We start from the raw sequence: 18,019 nt of genomic DNA on the forward strand, positions 1-18,019 counted from the left end.
GAACGCATTATTGTTCGCGCACATGTTCTATTCGTCGGGTCGATTTCGGACTGCTGACGCTTAATCAGGGCTCTATAACAGAAAACTACGTTTATATTATCGTGATATCGCATATCGTAGTGATTTTTACGAGTATTCGGGAATAAATTATGATTATGATAATCGGAAGCGCGCGCGGATGTAATAACAAAAGCATTTCATTGAAGCTATTATATAATAAAAATGGAATTAAAAATATCAAATATTTTATATGATTATAAAAATTTTATACGCGACGTTATGACAGTTTTAAATAGAAGTTTTTCGAGTAAAAATTATTTTCTGTATCTTCGTATCTTTAATAAAACGAAGAATATTAAAATGAAATTTTGCATTGGTTTTTAATACTTAGTTTCGAGTAGTTTTTTCATGTATGCCATCTGCATACATTCATAAAACGCTCGCACACCGAAGATTAATCCTCCAAGGATGTGCAATTTGCGACAAGTAGAGCAGTCGCCGTATTCCTTTTAAAGATTGATTTTGTAGAGTAGTGGTCAATATGTCATTAGGATTGAGTAATGCAAAGAAAAAAAAAAGAGGAAAGTGCCTGAGGTTAATGCGTTCTAATGAGCCTCCGCGCTCCTAGTACAGCGTTCATTAATCTTCGAGCCGCAAGGATGGACAACCGGTCTTCTTTCCTGGGAGGTCCCGATAAACGGCCCGAATAAATTCTTCGGTTTCTGTCGTTAACGTCGCGTAAGAGGAGCGAGGAGAGGCGAAGCGGCGGCGAGCTGTCAACGCTCCGAGATTGTACACGTGCCAACACGGAAAAACTTTTCCACGTGCTTAGCTCTTGTCCGAGAAGTTTTCGAGCAGATTTTTCGCGACGAATACTCGCGCGATTTCTTTTACGCTCTCGCGTTTCTTACTCCTTCAAGTTATACTTTTATCATTACAAATAGATATTATTTCATCAAGATAATTGAAACAAATCTGAGAACGGATTTTCATCGAGTTAACAATTTTTGTCGCTTTTCCAGTGTTATCTAAAATCATGTCCGTTTTAAAAAGTATCCTATAAATCGTGTGTACGAAAGGAGGAGGGACAAAAGAGTTTTTCAAAATCTCCAACATATCTTTCTCGACATGTTTGCTCGCTGCGTTTTTCGCAATCGTGAATGCATAAGTCAGCTTCGTTCGGACCGTGTTTAAAAACTACCCGCGAGACCGCACTTTGTAATGAAAGGAGACATTTTTTTCCCCTGAAACCGTTTTCGTACACCACAACAATCATCTCGGCGAGCGCACAGAGAGCTCTATATTCGGGAAATTCTGCTTCTCTCTCTCTTTGGTCATTCTCGCGCGCGGCGCACAGGGGACTGGGCGTGTGCGAATTATATTTCGCAGCACAAGCATATATGGGAGAGCGTATATATCAATATGTACGCATGTATACATGTGAACCGCATCGATCGGCTGCGAGGGGAGAAAGAAAAGGTCAGAATCGAACTGGCGTATTGCAATTGCTTTTACTTATGCATAGTCAGGCTGTATATTCTGCGTGCTTGTGGATCTCCCGCGATGACCCGAATTTGCGTTAAACTGCTGACCGTAAATGACTCGTCGGTTTTTCGCTAAGAATAGCATGAGAAAAACGGACTCATCGCCTTTACATCGCGTAGGCACTATTTCAATGAAAACACGATAAGCGCTATATTGCTCGAGGATTAATATAAAAGTAGTGTTTTATTTAAATTATTACTTGAGACAATTTTATTATTTTTTTTTTTTTAGTCACTCTGGAATTATTAATAAATTTATCCATTTATCAATGTTTGTATTCGTAAAATAAAACAAGCTGTAGATGATTCTTTTGAACAAGAAGCACACTGCTTTTTAAAAAATTGTGTGTTTCTTCTTTCTTTTTCTTATAAAGAGAAATATATCTTTTGTTTGACATTTTGCTGGAACGACAAACAAACGGCGGTTTTATCGCAAAAAGATTACACGATCAATGGATTCGACAACGTTTGCGCGTGTTCAACAAGCGGAACAAAATCGTGTGCGCCGATAGATTAAAACGAAATAAATTCTTTGTTAAAAAATTCACATATGCCATCGGGATATTAGTGTACGCGTGAAAGCGGCGCTTCTCGGTGAAATTACGGCGTGTCGTTATAAAGGCTGAAATGAGCGCAAAGAGAGTTAAACACGCTTGCTTGCACCGCGCGTATTTACGCCGCCTTTTAATGTCGCGGCGCATTTCGATAAGCCGACCGGACACTTGCGTGGCTCCAGTTTTATTTTATGAATCGCGCCGCCGGCGACTCCGAATGAGGAGCGTAAAAAAGCTTTTCATCGCGGCAGTGTAACCGAGGCGTCATTAAGCCGCAAAACCATCGGCAAAGATTGCGAGTCCCGTGCAATCTCTTTGCCCGAACCGTCCGACGATACCGACCACTTCTGCAGTAAACGTGTTTAATTGTAAACCATTGACCTACGGCTGCGGTTGAACTCGTCTGTCGGAAAAATTGCCAGCGAATCGGTCGATATATCGTATTAATTTCGAGGACTTGGCAAATTTTGTCGGAAAAAAAAAAGGATTTTAACAAAACCTACATTTAAACAAGTATTTTACAATTAAATACAACGCAAAGTTCCGAAACAAAGAACGTTTTTTTTTCTCCCCCCAGCAAACGTATAAAGTCAGAGAAAGAAATATATGTGAATTTCTCTCGGAAATGTCGCGGGCTTTTCGTTTGATCCAACACGCGATCTCAATGAGCGCCTCATAAACTGCAGTTGTAATGACCATGCCCGTGATTCCCGTGCGTTTTAACCTGCACGTACAGACAGGTGCGTGTACATGGCGCGCTTTTAAACGCGGTCGCATAAAGTCGTCTGAGCTAACGAGGCGTGGAACCTCGTAAGGCAGCGATCCAAATTTCAACGTTACAACCCTGCCGAACCGTGGTGGATTCGCTTTGGCATCGCTTTACCTTTCCCTCTCCCCCGTTCGTTTCCTCTCGATCGTTCACTTATGTATATCTCCGCACACACGCACATACACATACATATATACAAATTCCAAAATCAATTGAGTTCAATTTTCTGTGGCTAATCCGAACAAAGTCAAATTTTTCTAAAGAAATATTGAATTCGATAAATTTTCCGTCTTTTTTTTCGATATTCGGAATTAAACGTTTTAATCATTAAGCTAGATAATTTCCCTTTAAGGAATGTCCACTTGATATCCATTAAAAATACAATTTTATATCCACTAGTAGATAGCTCAGTTTGTCAGCAAATTTTTGTTTAGATTCTAGATTTATAAACGAGTGCATATGTGTGTTTGAACAATATTGATTTCGATTTAGTTGCTGTGATTAAATCACGATAAATTATGACTATAACTATATTATTCTTGTATGCAACTGAATATAGTTCTGTATTTTTAGCTCTCTATTCGGTCACAAGTCAGTACTTTTCATTTTATATTACTTTCTTGTAACGTACATATTGTTATCTACTTTTACCTCCTTTTTTTTCTTTTTCTTTGTAGGTTTTTCTTTATATTTACTATCCGTTCTGTATATTCATATATCATGTATAGTGCTCTGAGAGGGCTTACTGCTCTCCAGATCTCTCTTTCTCTCTCTCTCTTTCTCTCCCTCTCTCTCTTTCTCTCCCTCTCTCTCTTTCTCTCCCTCTCTCTCTTTCTCTCCTTCCTCTCTCTCTCCCTCTTCTTCTCTCTCCTTTTCTCCCGCCTCCCCTTTCTCTCTCTTACACAAAATAAATTCTACTCTATTCTACTTTCTGCTCTGCCTTGTCTCTTCCCGCTCTTCGTGTTTTTCGTCCACTTTCTACTCCCCTGCGTACGTGAACACGCGCGTACACACACCCGCGCACCCGTTCGCGAAGTTTAGCGAACGACATGGCGTGTCCTACGGTCATAAATCATCTTTCCTCGCGCTATCGTCGCATCTCGTGCGTTGTCAGCATGCGTTTGCAAGGTTCACCGCCGTTTCTTCCGCCACTTCCGTCAGGCTGGCTAGCGCCGCCACAAAGCGTCTTACACGTAAAAGAATGTCCGAAGTCAGGCTACCGTTGATCGCCCTTTAATTTTAAGTAATAGTATATAATTAATTAATAACGATGCAAACGGAGAGATGTTGTAATAACGAAGAACCGATCGATTAAAATCGCGATTAAAATCTAATCCGAAAGAATGAGGTCGATTCAAATATTTGACGGGCGGAATAATAATAATGCATTGTATGTATGTATTCGCAGACATGGTGAATAATACATAATCGCCTTTCCAGTGATGGTTGATTGTACGAAAATCAGGTCAGTGATTAAATGCACGCAGTTTAGCCGGCTGGTTCCTTGAATAAATATCTAGAAATGATTGATGTGGAAGGTAAAGAAAAAACGGGGAAGTTAAGAAGGAGGAGGTGAATAAATGAAGATAAGGGATAGATTCTAATTATTCCGTACTATTAATTATATACGTTATAATACTGCTTAGCGGGAGATCTATTAAATAAAAGTAGAAAACGGAACACGAGCAACGACAGAGGGGAATAAAAGATTGAATGACATTTCTGTCGTTTCGGAAAACAAGAGAACTTAGAAAAGCGAGGAATTGGAAGTTGTGTTCTATTAAATGAGAGAACTTGTACTGGCTGAAAGATGCAACATCTAACTTGCCAGATGATCATAAATAAGTTGTGTTGCCCAGCTCGTTCAACTTGCACCAAAATGTGTCATTTCACGGCTGTTCGATATATTCATGCCGCGTGATTAATCAGTGCGTCGTGCAATCGCAGGTAAAATTTTGTGTATTATTTCAAGCAGCGCCGCACAAAGTGTCAATGAATCATTGACAATTCGCCTCGAATCGCTCGCGAGACCAGTTCGACGTTGATCCGATTCAACACCTCGCTCTAATCCGGCCGCATTGACCTCGGCGCCGAATGCTGCGCGCGATATATTAATAATAATCATAATATTATAAATATTATATAGTACTAATGATATGATGTTAATAATAATGACCAAAACTATAATTACAATTATACGAGCGCTCGTCGTTATTTTTAGATGTTATCGGCGATCGCCGGTCGGCGGCAGCTAGGAAATATTAATTTCGATGCGTAAGAGGATTACTAACGATCGCGCCGGAATACTATCCGCGGTGGATCTTTATGCTGCGGTTGACGCTGCGAAAGAGCGAGTGAGAGACGGTCCGGGAGCTGCTAAGTGTACCGTTATACTACAAAGTTTGGCGTAGTTCTGCCTACGCCGGGAGTTACCTAGACGAAGATGAGGCGGGGCGAGAGAGAAACAGGGGGAGGAAGAAGGGAGATAGAGATAGAAAGAGAGAGCGAGGAAGCTGGCGAGGAACAAAACGAGGGAAAGGACCGAGCTCTGGCGCGCATAGGAAGAAGCAGCGACTAGTCAGCGACGGAACGACGACCGCTTTTACGACTCGGTGTGGCGAGAACGCGCCCAGGAATTCATATTCATATTCCTCCGTTCGTTTTCGCGGTGCGACGAGTCTACGTTAATTTAGCAGACCGCCGCGAACGAATGACATCGACGATTAACTCGGGCCGATCCGCGGACATTTGATTATCTAGATCAATAACAATGAGATGGTTGTTCGCGAGAAACTCGAGAGACTTTCTGCACGCGATCCGCACGCAAAAGAAGTGAGCACACGAGATCGACGAAATTTGAATCGAGATGGATGAGTCCATTCTTCTGGACAAATGCGATAGCGCGTAAGAGGGAGATCCAGTTTCTCTGTCTTCCGTCCTCGTCCCGCATCTATTCGTCTGTACCGGTTAGAGCTAAATCGATTTCCGAATGCGCTGCTTCGAATCGACGGGATCTAAGCTTGAAAGAAGCTTATAGTACAATCCGATAGAATGTGGCATCACCGCGAAGCGTGGGTCCGTAGTTGACGACAAGCAATGTTCGAAGCAACCAGAATTAACGCGTATTACGGCGGGATGCGTGGAGCGCGAAATGGCGAGTGGACTGCGGCGATAGAATTAGCTTTGAATAATGTTTCGGTCGGGGAGGGAAAAAAAATCTCACACAGAAGTCGGAGTGAATATGGAGGCTAATTTCGCGCGCAAATTCGTTAGATTGCATTAAGAGGCGGAATGGAACTCCGGAACGGGCCAAGTTTCAAAGTGGGCAAGAGTGTCTAATAATAAAATCGGAGCGGAATCTCAACGAATGGAACGAAGCCTCAAAGCGGTGTAACGATTTACTAAGGATACTTCGGATGCATCGTGGTACTTCGGGTTCAATAAGAAACACTATCTCTACGATAAGACCGACCTCGAGATGTATATTACATCGATTTTATCTCAGGAACTGAGAAAAAGATTTAATGGCTGGGGATGCAGCCGGAAGCCGGGACTGTGAATGCGCATAATGACTTAATAGGAAGGCTCCGGGAAATTGGGAGGCGAAGTAATTATTTCGATGTCTGAACGTACAACGTCGGTACGTAACTGCTCGCTGCTACGAATTTCATATTTTGAATACGCGTTAAAGCAACTATTGTTTGCTGTAAATTTATAATACCGCTAGATTTCGATAATATAGTGCAACATACTTATTCAAAAAATTGCGAGCGAGAATAACGTCACGGTATAGATGTATCGTGTAATACAAAATGTTTCAAATGTTTTATTTGTAGTGATGTCTTTGAGAAATGAAAGGAATCTCCAAATGAATAGAACGCGTAGGCGGCAATCGTCCTCTTTATACAATTTTTCACGAGAGAATTCACTGGTTTTTTTGTTCCTCTGCTCATCGCTCGTTGCGGCGGAGTTAGTTACGTAGTTTCGAAATAAGTATTACGCGAAGAATGTGTAATAATGAAGCCGATAGGGTCTTAATGGACGGAAGGGCACATCGAAAGGAGCTTCCGACAACGGCTAAAAATAAAGAACGATTTTCGGGTGCTCTCCGCTCGCTCGCGTCCTGGAATCGAACCGAACGGTATGGAACTCCACGTGCTTTCACCTCGATACTTTCTCGGAAGTGGCAGCCTCTTCTCTTCGCGGCGCGACGTGCCGCCTTTCCCGATAAACCATACGCGAGAGCTGTCGTCGCATACGTCGCCTAGGATCATATGATATAAATGGTCCTTCGACACGGCAAAGACGTCGGTCTGGCTTTGTCTATAGATGATGATCTGAACTTTGCTACGAATATCAATTAGCTATGGCCTAATTAATCGGGAAATCAGGACGAAGCGAGAGAGCGACGGACATATATTCGGCGTGGCCGCGATCTTGGACGCTGCTTTACGTGAAGCTGGAGGCGATAAACGTAAATAAAAGCGAATGGCGGGGGAGGCAAAAAGAGAAGAGAAAATAATAAAGAAGAAATAGGAACGTATTACCTCGCGCGCATCTCGGGAATGATACGAGCGACGAGCGGAGCGATGGGCAAAAATGAAAAGAGTGAGAAAGAGGAAGAGGGAAAAAGTGAGAGGTGCTGCGTGTAAGGAAGACGCGTTACAAAAACCGGCGATGATGACTATAGCCGCGGGACGAAAGACGAAACTCCGCCGTGTACAATGCGAACGTTTAAACGAGTTCCGATACACTCGGAGAAGGCCAAGCATATTCGTGTACGCCGAACGGTAATTAACGGTCCAAGAAGAAGAAGAAGTTTGTTAACCGGTTCGCCGCCGATATGGAAACGAGTTTCTCAGCAGATTATGCATTTTCTCTATGTAACTCTTTGCACGGGGTTTTATCGGCGCGATACACGGCCTGATCGTGATAATACGCGCATTTTTTATGTCACGTTGAATTAATGAAGCCATCCAAGATATTTATGTATGTTTCCGACCGCCCGTAAATTCCGCGCCACGGAACTAATCTCCTTACTATTAACCGTAATATATTCGTTACGATATATCAGTATCTTGGAGCGATAGCGATCTGCGCGAACGAAATTCTGCGTTATTCAAACGTGAAAAATGTTTTATATCTGCTTATGTAATCGACTTCTTCTTTCCGCTTCCAGGCCAGAGAGTCTGTCTTTAAAATTAAGGTCGCGAATTCCGGGATTTTGCGTATTCCATATATGATTTATATTTCGGAGTCGGAACGATCAGTGCGAGTAATCTAAAACATCTGAAACATGCGTGTCTGCGCACAAATTTGTTAAAAATAAGTTACGAGATAGATACGATAAAAGAAGAAGGCACAAATAAATGGCATTCTATCGCAGAACCTGCATAACGATATCACGTATTGATATTGCCGCGAATATCATGAAGATATTCGCGCGATTATACTTTCTTCGGAATATCGACATATTTGTATTTAATAATTTCGCGGACAAAGTTTCTCTCAATTTTTCTACATACTTTACAAGAAATTAATAAAATATAAATAATGGAGAAATGATTTAATATCACATGTTTTAACGTAAAATCATATTTAACGTATTTTACACATAGTATGTAGACGTAAAATAAAAAAATACCAATAACGTATAAATATGTATTCAGAAAAGAGGAAAATAAAATGGATTTAAAATTGATTCACCAATATTTGAGGAAAACAATGAAAGGAAAGCAGGAAAATATTAAAGTATTGTACAATATTTTTGTTTCTGATTCTGTAGGAAATATGGTGCTAAATAATGTTTGAGAAGCGTCGTGTTATCCTTTGTAATGACTTTTCGTTTTTGACGACAAGCTAACAATATTTTTACGCACGGTCTTATCACAAATCTTTTCGCGAAATGTATCGCGGTTGTTTTGAACGAGAGAGGGAAAGAGAGAGGGCAGAGATTTTTTTCTCACGTGATCGCGGACATTCCGTTTCGGCACTCGTTACTCAGCGAAAGAAAGTGCATTAATTTCCATCGCTGGACTTTGACGTACGCGAGAGAGATCCACTCCCGACTATGACGCGGAGCATTTTGACTGTGACTGATGGCGCCTCATTTACCCTCCGCGTATTTCCTACACGCTTGCTGTACTATTCTACACACGCACGCATTTCTTTTGCTAACGCGCTCTTTTTTGCCCCCTCTTTTTGTATTCGCGACGTTCGCGTATCTCATTGTCATGCGGACACGATAATTTCACAATTACGATAAGACAGCGTAAGAAATGTCGCTGGGACAGCGTTTTATTTATTATTAACTTATTAATAATTTATAAAGTGCAATTCTTTGAACTTTCACGCGAGTTTCTGACGAAGATCGACCAGTTGAATTTATCTTTATTTTACGTGACTCGGGTCTTCCTACATTTGACGCGGCCGTCAAATTTATAGTGCATCTTGATTTATATTAAATTTTTGAAACAATTATGTTTGTTAATATATCACGCGGAAATAATTATTTTTGAACAAGTAACTTTTAACGAGGAAGCGGAGAGAAATTAATTTGGATTTTCACGAAATATACGATTGGGAATGAAAATTCATACAGAATATATTTATACAGATGGATGACAAGGAAACGGATGCTGCTTGTAAATAATATGTACAATATATTTCAAACTTATCGAGAGAGAGAGAGAGAGAGAAAGAGAGCTTTCTATAGACAGATTTGGCGAACTCGGATTTTATTAGTAAAAATATCGAAGAAAGTCATCGTTTGTGATGAGTTTTCAATATTTTAACATCACCTTTCAACATTCAATTTCTCAGCGAATACATCTTAAATAAAATATCTCAAAGGTGACAAAAAATGATCCGAAACACAGACTTTTCTAATTTATTTCTTCTCTTAAATTAGAGGAAATCTTTCTGACGAGTTTCTTTCGAAGGAAAATTGGCTCATCAAACAATTTGTCTCTGAAACTTGCCTGAATCGTCCTGTATAACCGTGCGAAATAATAAGCAGCATTGATATATTAATGCATCGCACACGACATAATATAGCGTTGGCGAAATGTTCTGTAGAAATGGCGAATTTCTGCGAAAAATTGGTTTTTTCCGCGAGCGAACTTGAGACCTCGGGGGAGAGAGTGAACGAACGAGCGAGCGAGCGGGCGCGCGCGCGCGCGCGCGCGGGTGTCGGCGCGGTGACGTCGTTGCGCGAGATGACGTTATCGAATGCAAAAGCCTCCCGTTACACGGTTATCGAACACTTTTCACATTTTCCATCGCGCACATCCGTCACGTTGCGCTCGCTCGCTCGTTCGCTCGCTCGCTCGTGCTACTGTACTCTCGCGCGGGATAAAAATAGAAGCAAATATTGTCGCTGTTGTTCTTCCGCTGACGCGCTCGCGAGCCCGCATGCACACACCCATGTCCAAGGATGTAAAACGTATACGCACACGTGCATGTGTGCGCTGATTCGGTACCTCTTCGACCTGACGAGACCGCGGATGAGTGCAGCAGGGCGGTCCTGCGCGGATGTTTACGCAAAACTTTCGCCCGACGAAACGCGCGAACTAGCATCGCGCGTATGAGAGAGAATCAAGTTCGGCCAAGGTTGAGAACCGTCATGGGAGCCTGGGTAATAAAATGAGGGCCCCTGCTCTCCCCTGGGGGTGGGGCCCCCTCGATAACCCATATTGTACCCCCCATCCCCTCGTTCTTCCCCCCCTCACGTTCGTCCCTCGCGCCGCCGCCCCTGGCCGTATATACTCCGATCGGCCGGAAGAGTTTTGTCCGGGCTTGTCGCGCTAGAGAGAAATCCCATCGAATCTATCTGCCAGCGAACCGCGTGTCCGAAATTTCTCAAAAATGGTGGTCATGCGGCGCGGAATTTTTGCGAATTTTTGATATAGCGCGCGTCCACCTAGCCCACGGACTTCAATGCGAAAAGGATTTTCGCGAGAAAATCGAGAGGTGGAGCGCGCCGACAATACTTTCGCGGCGGCGTATATACACGATCATATACCACCCCTAGTCTCCCCACACCCCCCTAACAACAGTGGGGTGGTACAGTCTCGGCGAAGAGCCGACGGCAACCCCGGCGTATAGTCCGCGCTGCCAGTCGGGACGCGCGAAAAATCACAAAAGTGAAGAATGGACGGATGGGATGAAAAAGGCGGATTTTGCCGATCGATTCGCGAGGAGCGAGTTGAAAAAATTAAGAATTGAAACCGGTATAATTCCGCTCTGTTTGGACTTCACTGTCGCGAATAAGCGGGAGTATCCTCTGTGTGTTCATTCGCGATTATAGAAACGCATCGATTAAACGATATTACGTAAAAATAAATTAGATCATTGAATTATATTTTCGGCTAAATGAACCGTATTATAGTTTTATTATCGATTAAATATGAATTTATTTTTGAATACTATACTTCGTGCAATCACAACGCAAACTCATATATTTTTGCGTACTTGTAGAATCCTTTGAAATTAAAGTGAAAATCCTTTGAAATTATATCCAATAATTATATTGATTTTCCTTGAAAAATCACGGCAAGCACTAACATCTTTTTTGCGAAGAAAAATATCGAAATCCGTGTTTCTCTCTGCATATTTAACGCTAGATAGATCATTCTTTTCGCGTCTCGCTCCAAGTCTAACACAAGTATTGGAGTTTTTCGCGTCAGTGTAAGATGAAAATCAGATAGTCGTGTGCAACAGCCATATATTTAGTACGAAATGGGAATAGTGAAGAATTCGGGGACAAGGGCTAGAATTTTGGTAGTCCTTGGGATAAAGGGCGCAAAGACGCATCGGTCGCGGGCAGTCTCGAGAGCGGTCGACGCGGCCGAATCGATGGAAAGAAATTTATTCGTCGCGAGCGCCGGCGGCGGGTTTAAAATACGGCGTCGACGTCGAGACGCCGCTGCCGCCGCCGCCGCCGTCGCGTCCTCGGGGTAACGCCACATCGTGTCGCGCTACCTGGTAGCGCCGTGGAATTACATCGGATTCTTTCTCGTCGCTGCCGGTATGCCGGAATCGGACTGGAATTCAGGGAGACTCGACGCCGAGCATTTTTTGGCGGCCACGCCGGGCCGAGCCGGGCTGAGCCCGGTGTAAACGCGCCGCCACCCGGTTATTACATACGTTGAGCGTCCGAACGGACAGGGCGACTCAACTCGACCGTGGACCTTTGCTTCTTTCCGTCCGCGGCTCTGCCTCGGACAAATTGAATTTAATTCTGACGCTAATACGGCCGCCGAAAAACGCGCGCGCCGGGGACGCGCGAAAATCACGCCGCCGATTTATGTCCGCGCCCTTTTTCCTTACTCGACGATTATGAAATCTTCGTCGGCCCCTTTGAGCGTGATATTACGGATACTGCAGTGCGCTAATATAGCAGTTCATTTTAATGAATAAAAGCACGTCGCGTGTAGAAGCTTAATTTACGTTTTGTTATCAAATTATTGAGCTTATTAAATTGTACGGCGCGCAGGATAATCGGAAACTTGCTGAAAAATATTGAAGACAGCAAATTTTTCCTTGGCCAGATTTACAGCGGCGAATCGTGGAGTGATAGAACTTTAGAAAAATCAAAAATGCATATTACAAAGAATTCTGTACATTTTGTTAATATTTTAATACTGAAAGCACGTATTACCTTTTTATGGACGGTTTTTGCGAGCGTGGATTCGAGCGCTATGCTCATCGCACTTCTCGTACGTTGCACCGCGATCATCGCAATTTTCACTGTTATTAACTTGGGTGAATGAAAGTATACGATGTGTATGTATGTGCGAATGTCGCTTTTTGTTATTTCCTTGTCACTCGCGCGGTTTATGCTGGGGAGAGCCAATTTTTATTGCGGGAATAATATTGAATTTCGACAGTCCATAGCGAGAACGACGCGAATACGAATTTCTTGCGTACCGTCGGAATGGTGGTTTTGTTCAAGATGAGAGAATTATCGGATAGAATATGTATAAAATACAATAGAATAGCCAATATGGCGAATCGAATTAGAACAGAATTGCAAAAATAGTATTATTTCGCATGTATGTTATTCGCTTATTGATTGCATAACTCTTGAACTAGCGTTATAAGAATATTCGAAAAATGCTATTGAATTAAATTTTGCATTTTTTGATAATTTTTATGTTTAAAAAATATAAAATAAAACGAAATTGAACAATAGCAGTATAGCCGTATGTAGGTTTACTATTTACTCACTTATTTTATAGCTTTTTTAAGAAATAGATAAGAAATGCGAATGATAGAAAGATAATTATTAAAATTATTAAAGTTACTTCGTTTTTCAGCTCTGAAATACAGAAGGCCATGTTAGAGCGCAAGTAAAACAATTTAACATGACTAGCGCGAATTAAAAATTCACTCGCGTGCAGCCGTCGTGTCACAACATGAACTTTATCATAGTTATAAGCCGTCACTGTCAGTCAATGTGTTAACAAGTAGGTATATATTCTTTCCTGACAAAAGGTTTCGTAAGTCAATAACATAAAAGGATATAACATTCTTCGTATTTGCAGGACATCTTAATGAAATAGGCATCTTAATAAAATATATAAATAGATAAAAATTATTGTTAACTTATTACGCAACTGCGTATGAGAATTTTCATGCGTATTTATAAAAAGCAGAATGTAACAGAAATCTTGAAAAGTATTTAGTGTATTTTCTAAATAAATTTTTCAGGCATTGCACAGTGCGCTGTGTATAGCCTGTGTGTAGCTGCGAATTGTTCTCGTATTGTTATTTTGAAGTTGTTAATCAATTTCGCTAAATCGGGAGTACGAAGTACTACACATTCTACACATTTTATTTCGTTGCTAAAAATTTTGACAATCGATCTGCGAACATTCGATAACGTGACGCTGTGTTTAGAATGCTAAAAAATATATAAGTACTGACGTGACGTCGGTATATTAAGAAAACTATTAAATTCATATTGTGTCGGCCGGAAGACCGAATGATTAACGAGCAGTTAATTACCCTACTGAAATATGTATGACAAACGTTAAACTTCCGCGACATTCGGCAGTTTTGAGAATCGCGAGACTAACTGAAAGGCGTTAATTATGTGACTCATAAAACTTCCTCGATTTTTCACTCGCGCGACAAGCTCGAAGTTAATTCGAGACAAATTCGATTCTTATTCACTGACAAGATTAACATGAAACAAGAAAACATTGATTAAATGCTCCACGGAGCTTATCTTCCTAGAGAGTTCTCGCGAGCGATCATCCGGTGTGTTGTTGAAAATATTTGCACATTGTTGCATCCGGCAAATATGGATTGTATGCAACCAAGTTTTGACACAAAACACATTCAAGATGCAAATTTATGCGGAGTAATTCAAAAATTGGGCTTATACCAACATTACGCATGTTACACGTACGTCGGAATAGATCACACGATATATCGAAATACTTGTCACTCACATTAGATTCATGACAGAGCACGTAATGCACATTATGCATGCGCAAGCGCTGATTTCTCGTCGCGTCGCTCTCGAATGACTTCCCGAAATATATGGTCTCGTAGTACACGGTTCGCGCTTCGGCGACAGGCATTTTTCTCCCTCGCCCGCTTTTCGTATTATTGAATATCGCCTATTTGTCGAGCAACGTCTTCTCGCTCGTTCGGTCACACTTATCGTGTCACTGTTTCGACGACTTTTCCCTCCCGCTCTATCTCGGCCTCCCGCCGTCCGGGGCCGCGCTTGCCAGAAATATCAATTTGCGCGGGAGTGGTAACAGTTTGCTTGATTTGGCACGGTGCAGCTTACGTCCGAAATAAATCTTCGCGAATGTGATGTCGGTGCCCGCCCCGGAAACCGATTGTCTATGTGGATTTGACATGAGTAGTGCACTCGTCCCGGCTTTGTGGACGATATTCTTATTCTTGCGACTCGGTTTCGCGTCTTATTTATATACTTTCAAACCGATCAAAATAATGCTGCTTTTAATGCGCAAAGAAAAATGTTTATTTAATTGTTTGCCTTAATGTCAAATGTGGCTGCACAATTCTATCGTTACGCTAAAGCTGAATTTACCTCTCGATGCAATATTAAAAGGTACCTATTGACAAGTGCGGCGGCGGAAGCTCATAATAAATTATAACGGCAAACACAGTAATTGTTGTTCCGACAATGAGTCTTTTGTAATGAAAGTAAATACTCAGAAAACAATCGGAATATGTAAGTATTTCGGAATGCGTTACGGACTATTTAGACAATCTATAATTCGCGAGAGATACGAGGTAAAAATTTATTTATAATTTTACGTAATAAAAATTGAAATACATACATACAAAATTATACCGTTGATATTTATTTTATACATGTATGTATTCTGATTTTTTAAAAATATTTTTTTATCTAACTTTTTAACATGCTTTTTAACAAAGCATATAAAATTATAAGTAGAATTTTATCTCGAATTCTGTCTGTCTAAAATGGACTTCAGTTATTTTTGCATTTGTCGGCAAAAATCTTTTAATATTAAATCTTTTAATATAATTAATTATAAAAATAAGCACTATAATGGAAAAAGAAGATACAAGATAAACATAGTTCTGTGCAAAATGATAATTCGTGCGAAATGATAATGTAACATTATTAGAGATAACGTAACATTATTAAATATTTAATAATAATTTAATAATTCAATGATGTAACATTATTGGGAATAACGAATCAGTAAGCGTTTAAATTATCTATTTTTTTCCTCCTCAAGTTTTGCATATTTTATCATATAAAAAAAAAAAAATAAAATTATGGAATGTTTCTCTTTAATTCATCATATTTCAGTGCACTTCGAAATGTAAATCTGTAGAGTAATATTACCGAAGAATTTTCTTATACATTATTTTATTAAAAATTTAATTAACTGTTATCAGATTATGTTGCGCAACAAATACAAAAATGTCACTTTTCCACGTTACGCCCAGCTGTCAGATCACATACAACACTAGAATCGCGCAACCAAAGAATCCTCGTCACTCGAGACTCGCGAGTGAACGATCGCGGTCGCGAGCGAAGCAATTCGCGGTCTTTCGCATCGCGATCCTTGCGAGTGGCAGCGATGACAGCGGTTTTTCGCGCGCAAGAAAAACCGACGGGAGACCGAGAGCCACACGCGGGAAAATAATAATAAGAGGAACGCCCGCGGGGTTTGGGGTAGGTGGACCTAGGCGGGAGGAAGCGCGGGGGGATGCTGCATAATTGAATGAAAGCGTGGTGAACAGAGTCAAGGGGTAGTTCCTACGACTGGGAGGGAATGCTATAATTTCAAGCCAGACAGTCATGCGTTATTCAGCGCGGAGATACAGGTACTCTCTCTTTCTCTCTCCCTTCCTCTCTTTCTCTCATCTCTCCTCTGCCTTTTCCGCGCCCTTCGTGTGTTCCTTTGGAGGGGGGAGGAGCACCACCTCTTCATTCTCTTCTCTCCTTTTCATTCCGCTATATCATATCACTTCTATCCTCTGCCTAACCTCTTCAGCCCTTCGCTGCTCCCCCCCCCCCTCCCCCACCGTTTCCGACTCGCGAGATAAGTCGACGCGACGATAATCGGCGACGATGGCGGGATACACGTGCCGCGGATGAAATTTGCAGGATGCGATGCAAACTCACGTTTTCTGTTTTTCTGTTTTATTCAGGAGAGTGACAACCTTTGGTGGGAGTCCTTCGCGAACGAATTCTTCGAGGAGGACGCCACGCTCACCCTCCACTTCTGCTTAGAGGATGGACCGAAACGATACTGTAAGTATTGCTGATTATTCTTTCGCAACTTCTCACTTAACGGTGACACGGATTCGGGAAAAGCTTTAAAAATGTGTTACGCACAACAAAAGACCAATTATCATGCATCAGAAATAAAACGATAAAATATATGAGATAAGACGAATTGTTTGACGTTTAACAACGCCGTGTTATTTTACTTGTCTATCAAAATCTTCTAAAATATCTGCATCTGAAAAATTGCAGAATTTCTTTCGGCACAACAATGTCCGATTGTTCGAACAATATGTCCCTACAAATAATGCAGTGAAAGCGACGCATTTTTAATTGATAAAACTTGGTGAAAGGAGAGCAGGGGAATTGAGTTGCAAAGAAAATATCTTTTTGGAAAGCAACGTGACGTTTCTTGAATGGATTACTCCGATATCAGCTTTCGTTATCTGCGTTAATGCACTCGTTTCTGCCAGCGCGAGATAATTTCTTACAGCCTAGCGATATCGCGATCCGTTGTCACCGATACTTAATCGTCGGCGTGTTCGTCGGGCACCGCCTCTGTTCTAAATAATGACGTGCCACCGCGCGGCAATTTTGCAGTTGGTGGATTTTAATGTCTGTTCTCGCACCGTCGCGAGAATATACGACGACAACGTGATTACATGTCGTGCGGATGCATGTCGTCGTTATCCGGGTATAAACGACAGGCCCGCCCGTGCAGTAAGACGCGTCCGAACAGGCGCGCTAATGCTAAATGCATTTTGCAATTAAAAAGGAAAAAAAAAACGCTTCTTATTTTATTAATAAATTCGAAATTTTGAAAACAAAGTGTTAATTTCATAAAAGAAGCAATTGTATAGGAAGACATGTTTGTCTTTAGCATTCCGGATCAGACAGAGTTGTTTTTTTTTTTTTTTTTTTTTTTGCGGAATCGTCTACAAGTCAAGCTACTGATAAATCGTGCGAATGAGATAATCGCTTGATAATTAATATTTTATGAATTATTTATTTACTCTGACCTTAATCTCTACAATATTTAACACAGAAACAAGATCGATCGAGCTGTCAATCTTAATCATCGCCCCCGTCTTTCTCGCATTCGTTGAATTTATTTCTAATCGTTTCCACGCTTATCCTTTCAGCGATAGGAAGGACGTTAATACCAAGGTACTTCCGCTCGATATTTGACGGCGGAGTGACGGAACTTTATTACACACTGAAGAATCAGAAAGAGTCGTTTCATAACACCAGCATAACTTTGGACTGTGATCAGTGCACGCAGGTCACACAGTACGGAAAGCCGATGTTCACCAAGGTACGAACAGTAAAACTTATTACACATCTGATTATCGATATTTTTACTGCATAATTATTGAGCCAAAGTAATTAAAATGAATAA

General features: G+C 41.3%; 1 protein-coding gene across 12 annotated transcripts in view; it reads left to right on the forward strand.

Annotated features, from left to right (window-relative positions):
• The window catches only part of Chi (LIM domain-binding protein 2 Chi), a 144,169-nt gene that overhangs the window by 122,541 nt on the left and 3,609 nt on the right, over positions 1-18,019 (forward strand). For all 12 annotated transcript variants that reach the window (XR_010889619.1, XR_010889620.1, XR_010889621.1 and 9 more), the window contains 2 exons: positions 16,545-16,647; positions 17,763-17,935. Coding sequence is in view for 2 of the 12 variants with exons in the window: in XM_067352857.1 (XP_067208958.1) it covers positions 16,545-16,647; positions 17,763-17,935 (276 nt within the window). In the remaining 10 variants the exon portion in view is untranslated. The remainder of the gene's footprint in view (positions 1-16,544; positions 16,648-17,762; positions 17,936-18,019) is intronic.

This window comes from Linepithema humile, chromosome 4 (assembly GCF_040581485.1).
Source record: "Linepithema humile isolate Giens D197 chromosome 4, Lhum_UNIL_v1.0, whole genome shotgun sequence".
Taxonomy (NCBI): domain Eukaryota; kingdom Metazoa; phylum Arthropoda; class Insecta; order Hymenoptera; family Formicidae; genus Linepithema; species Linepithema humile.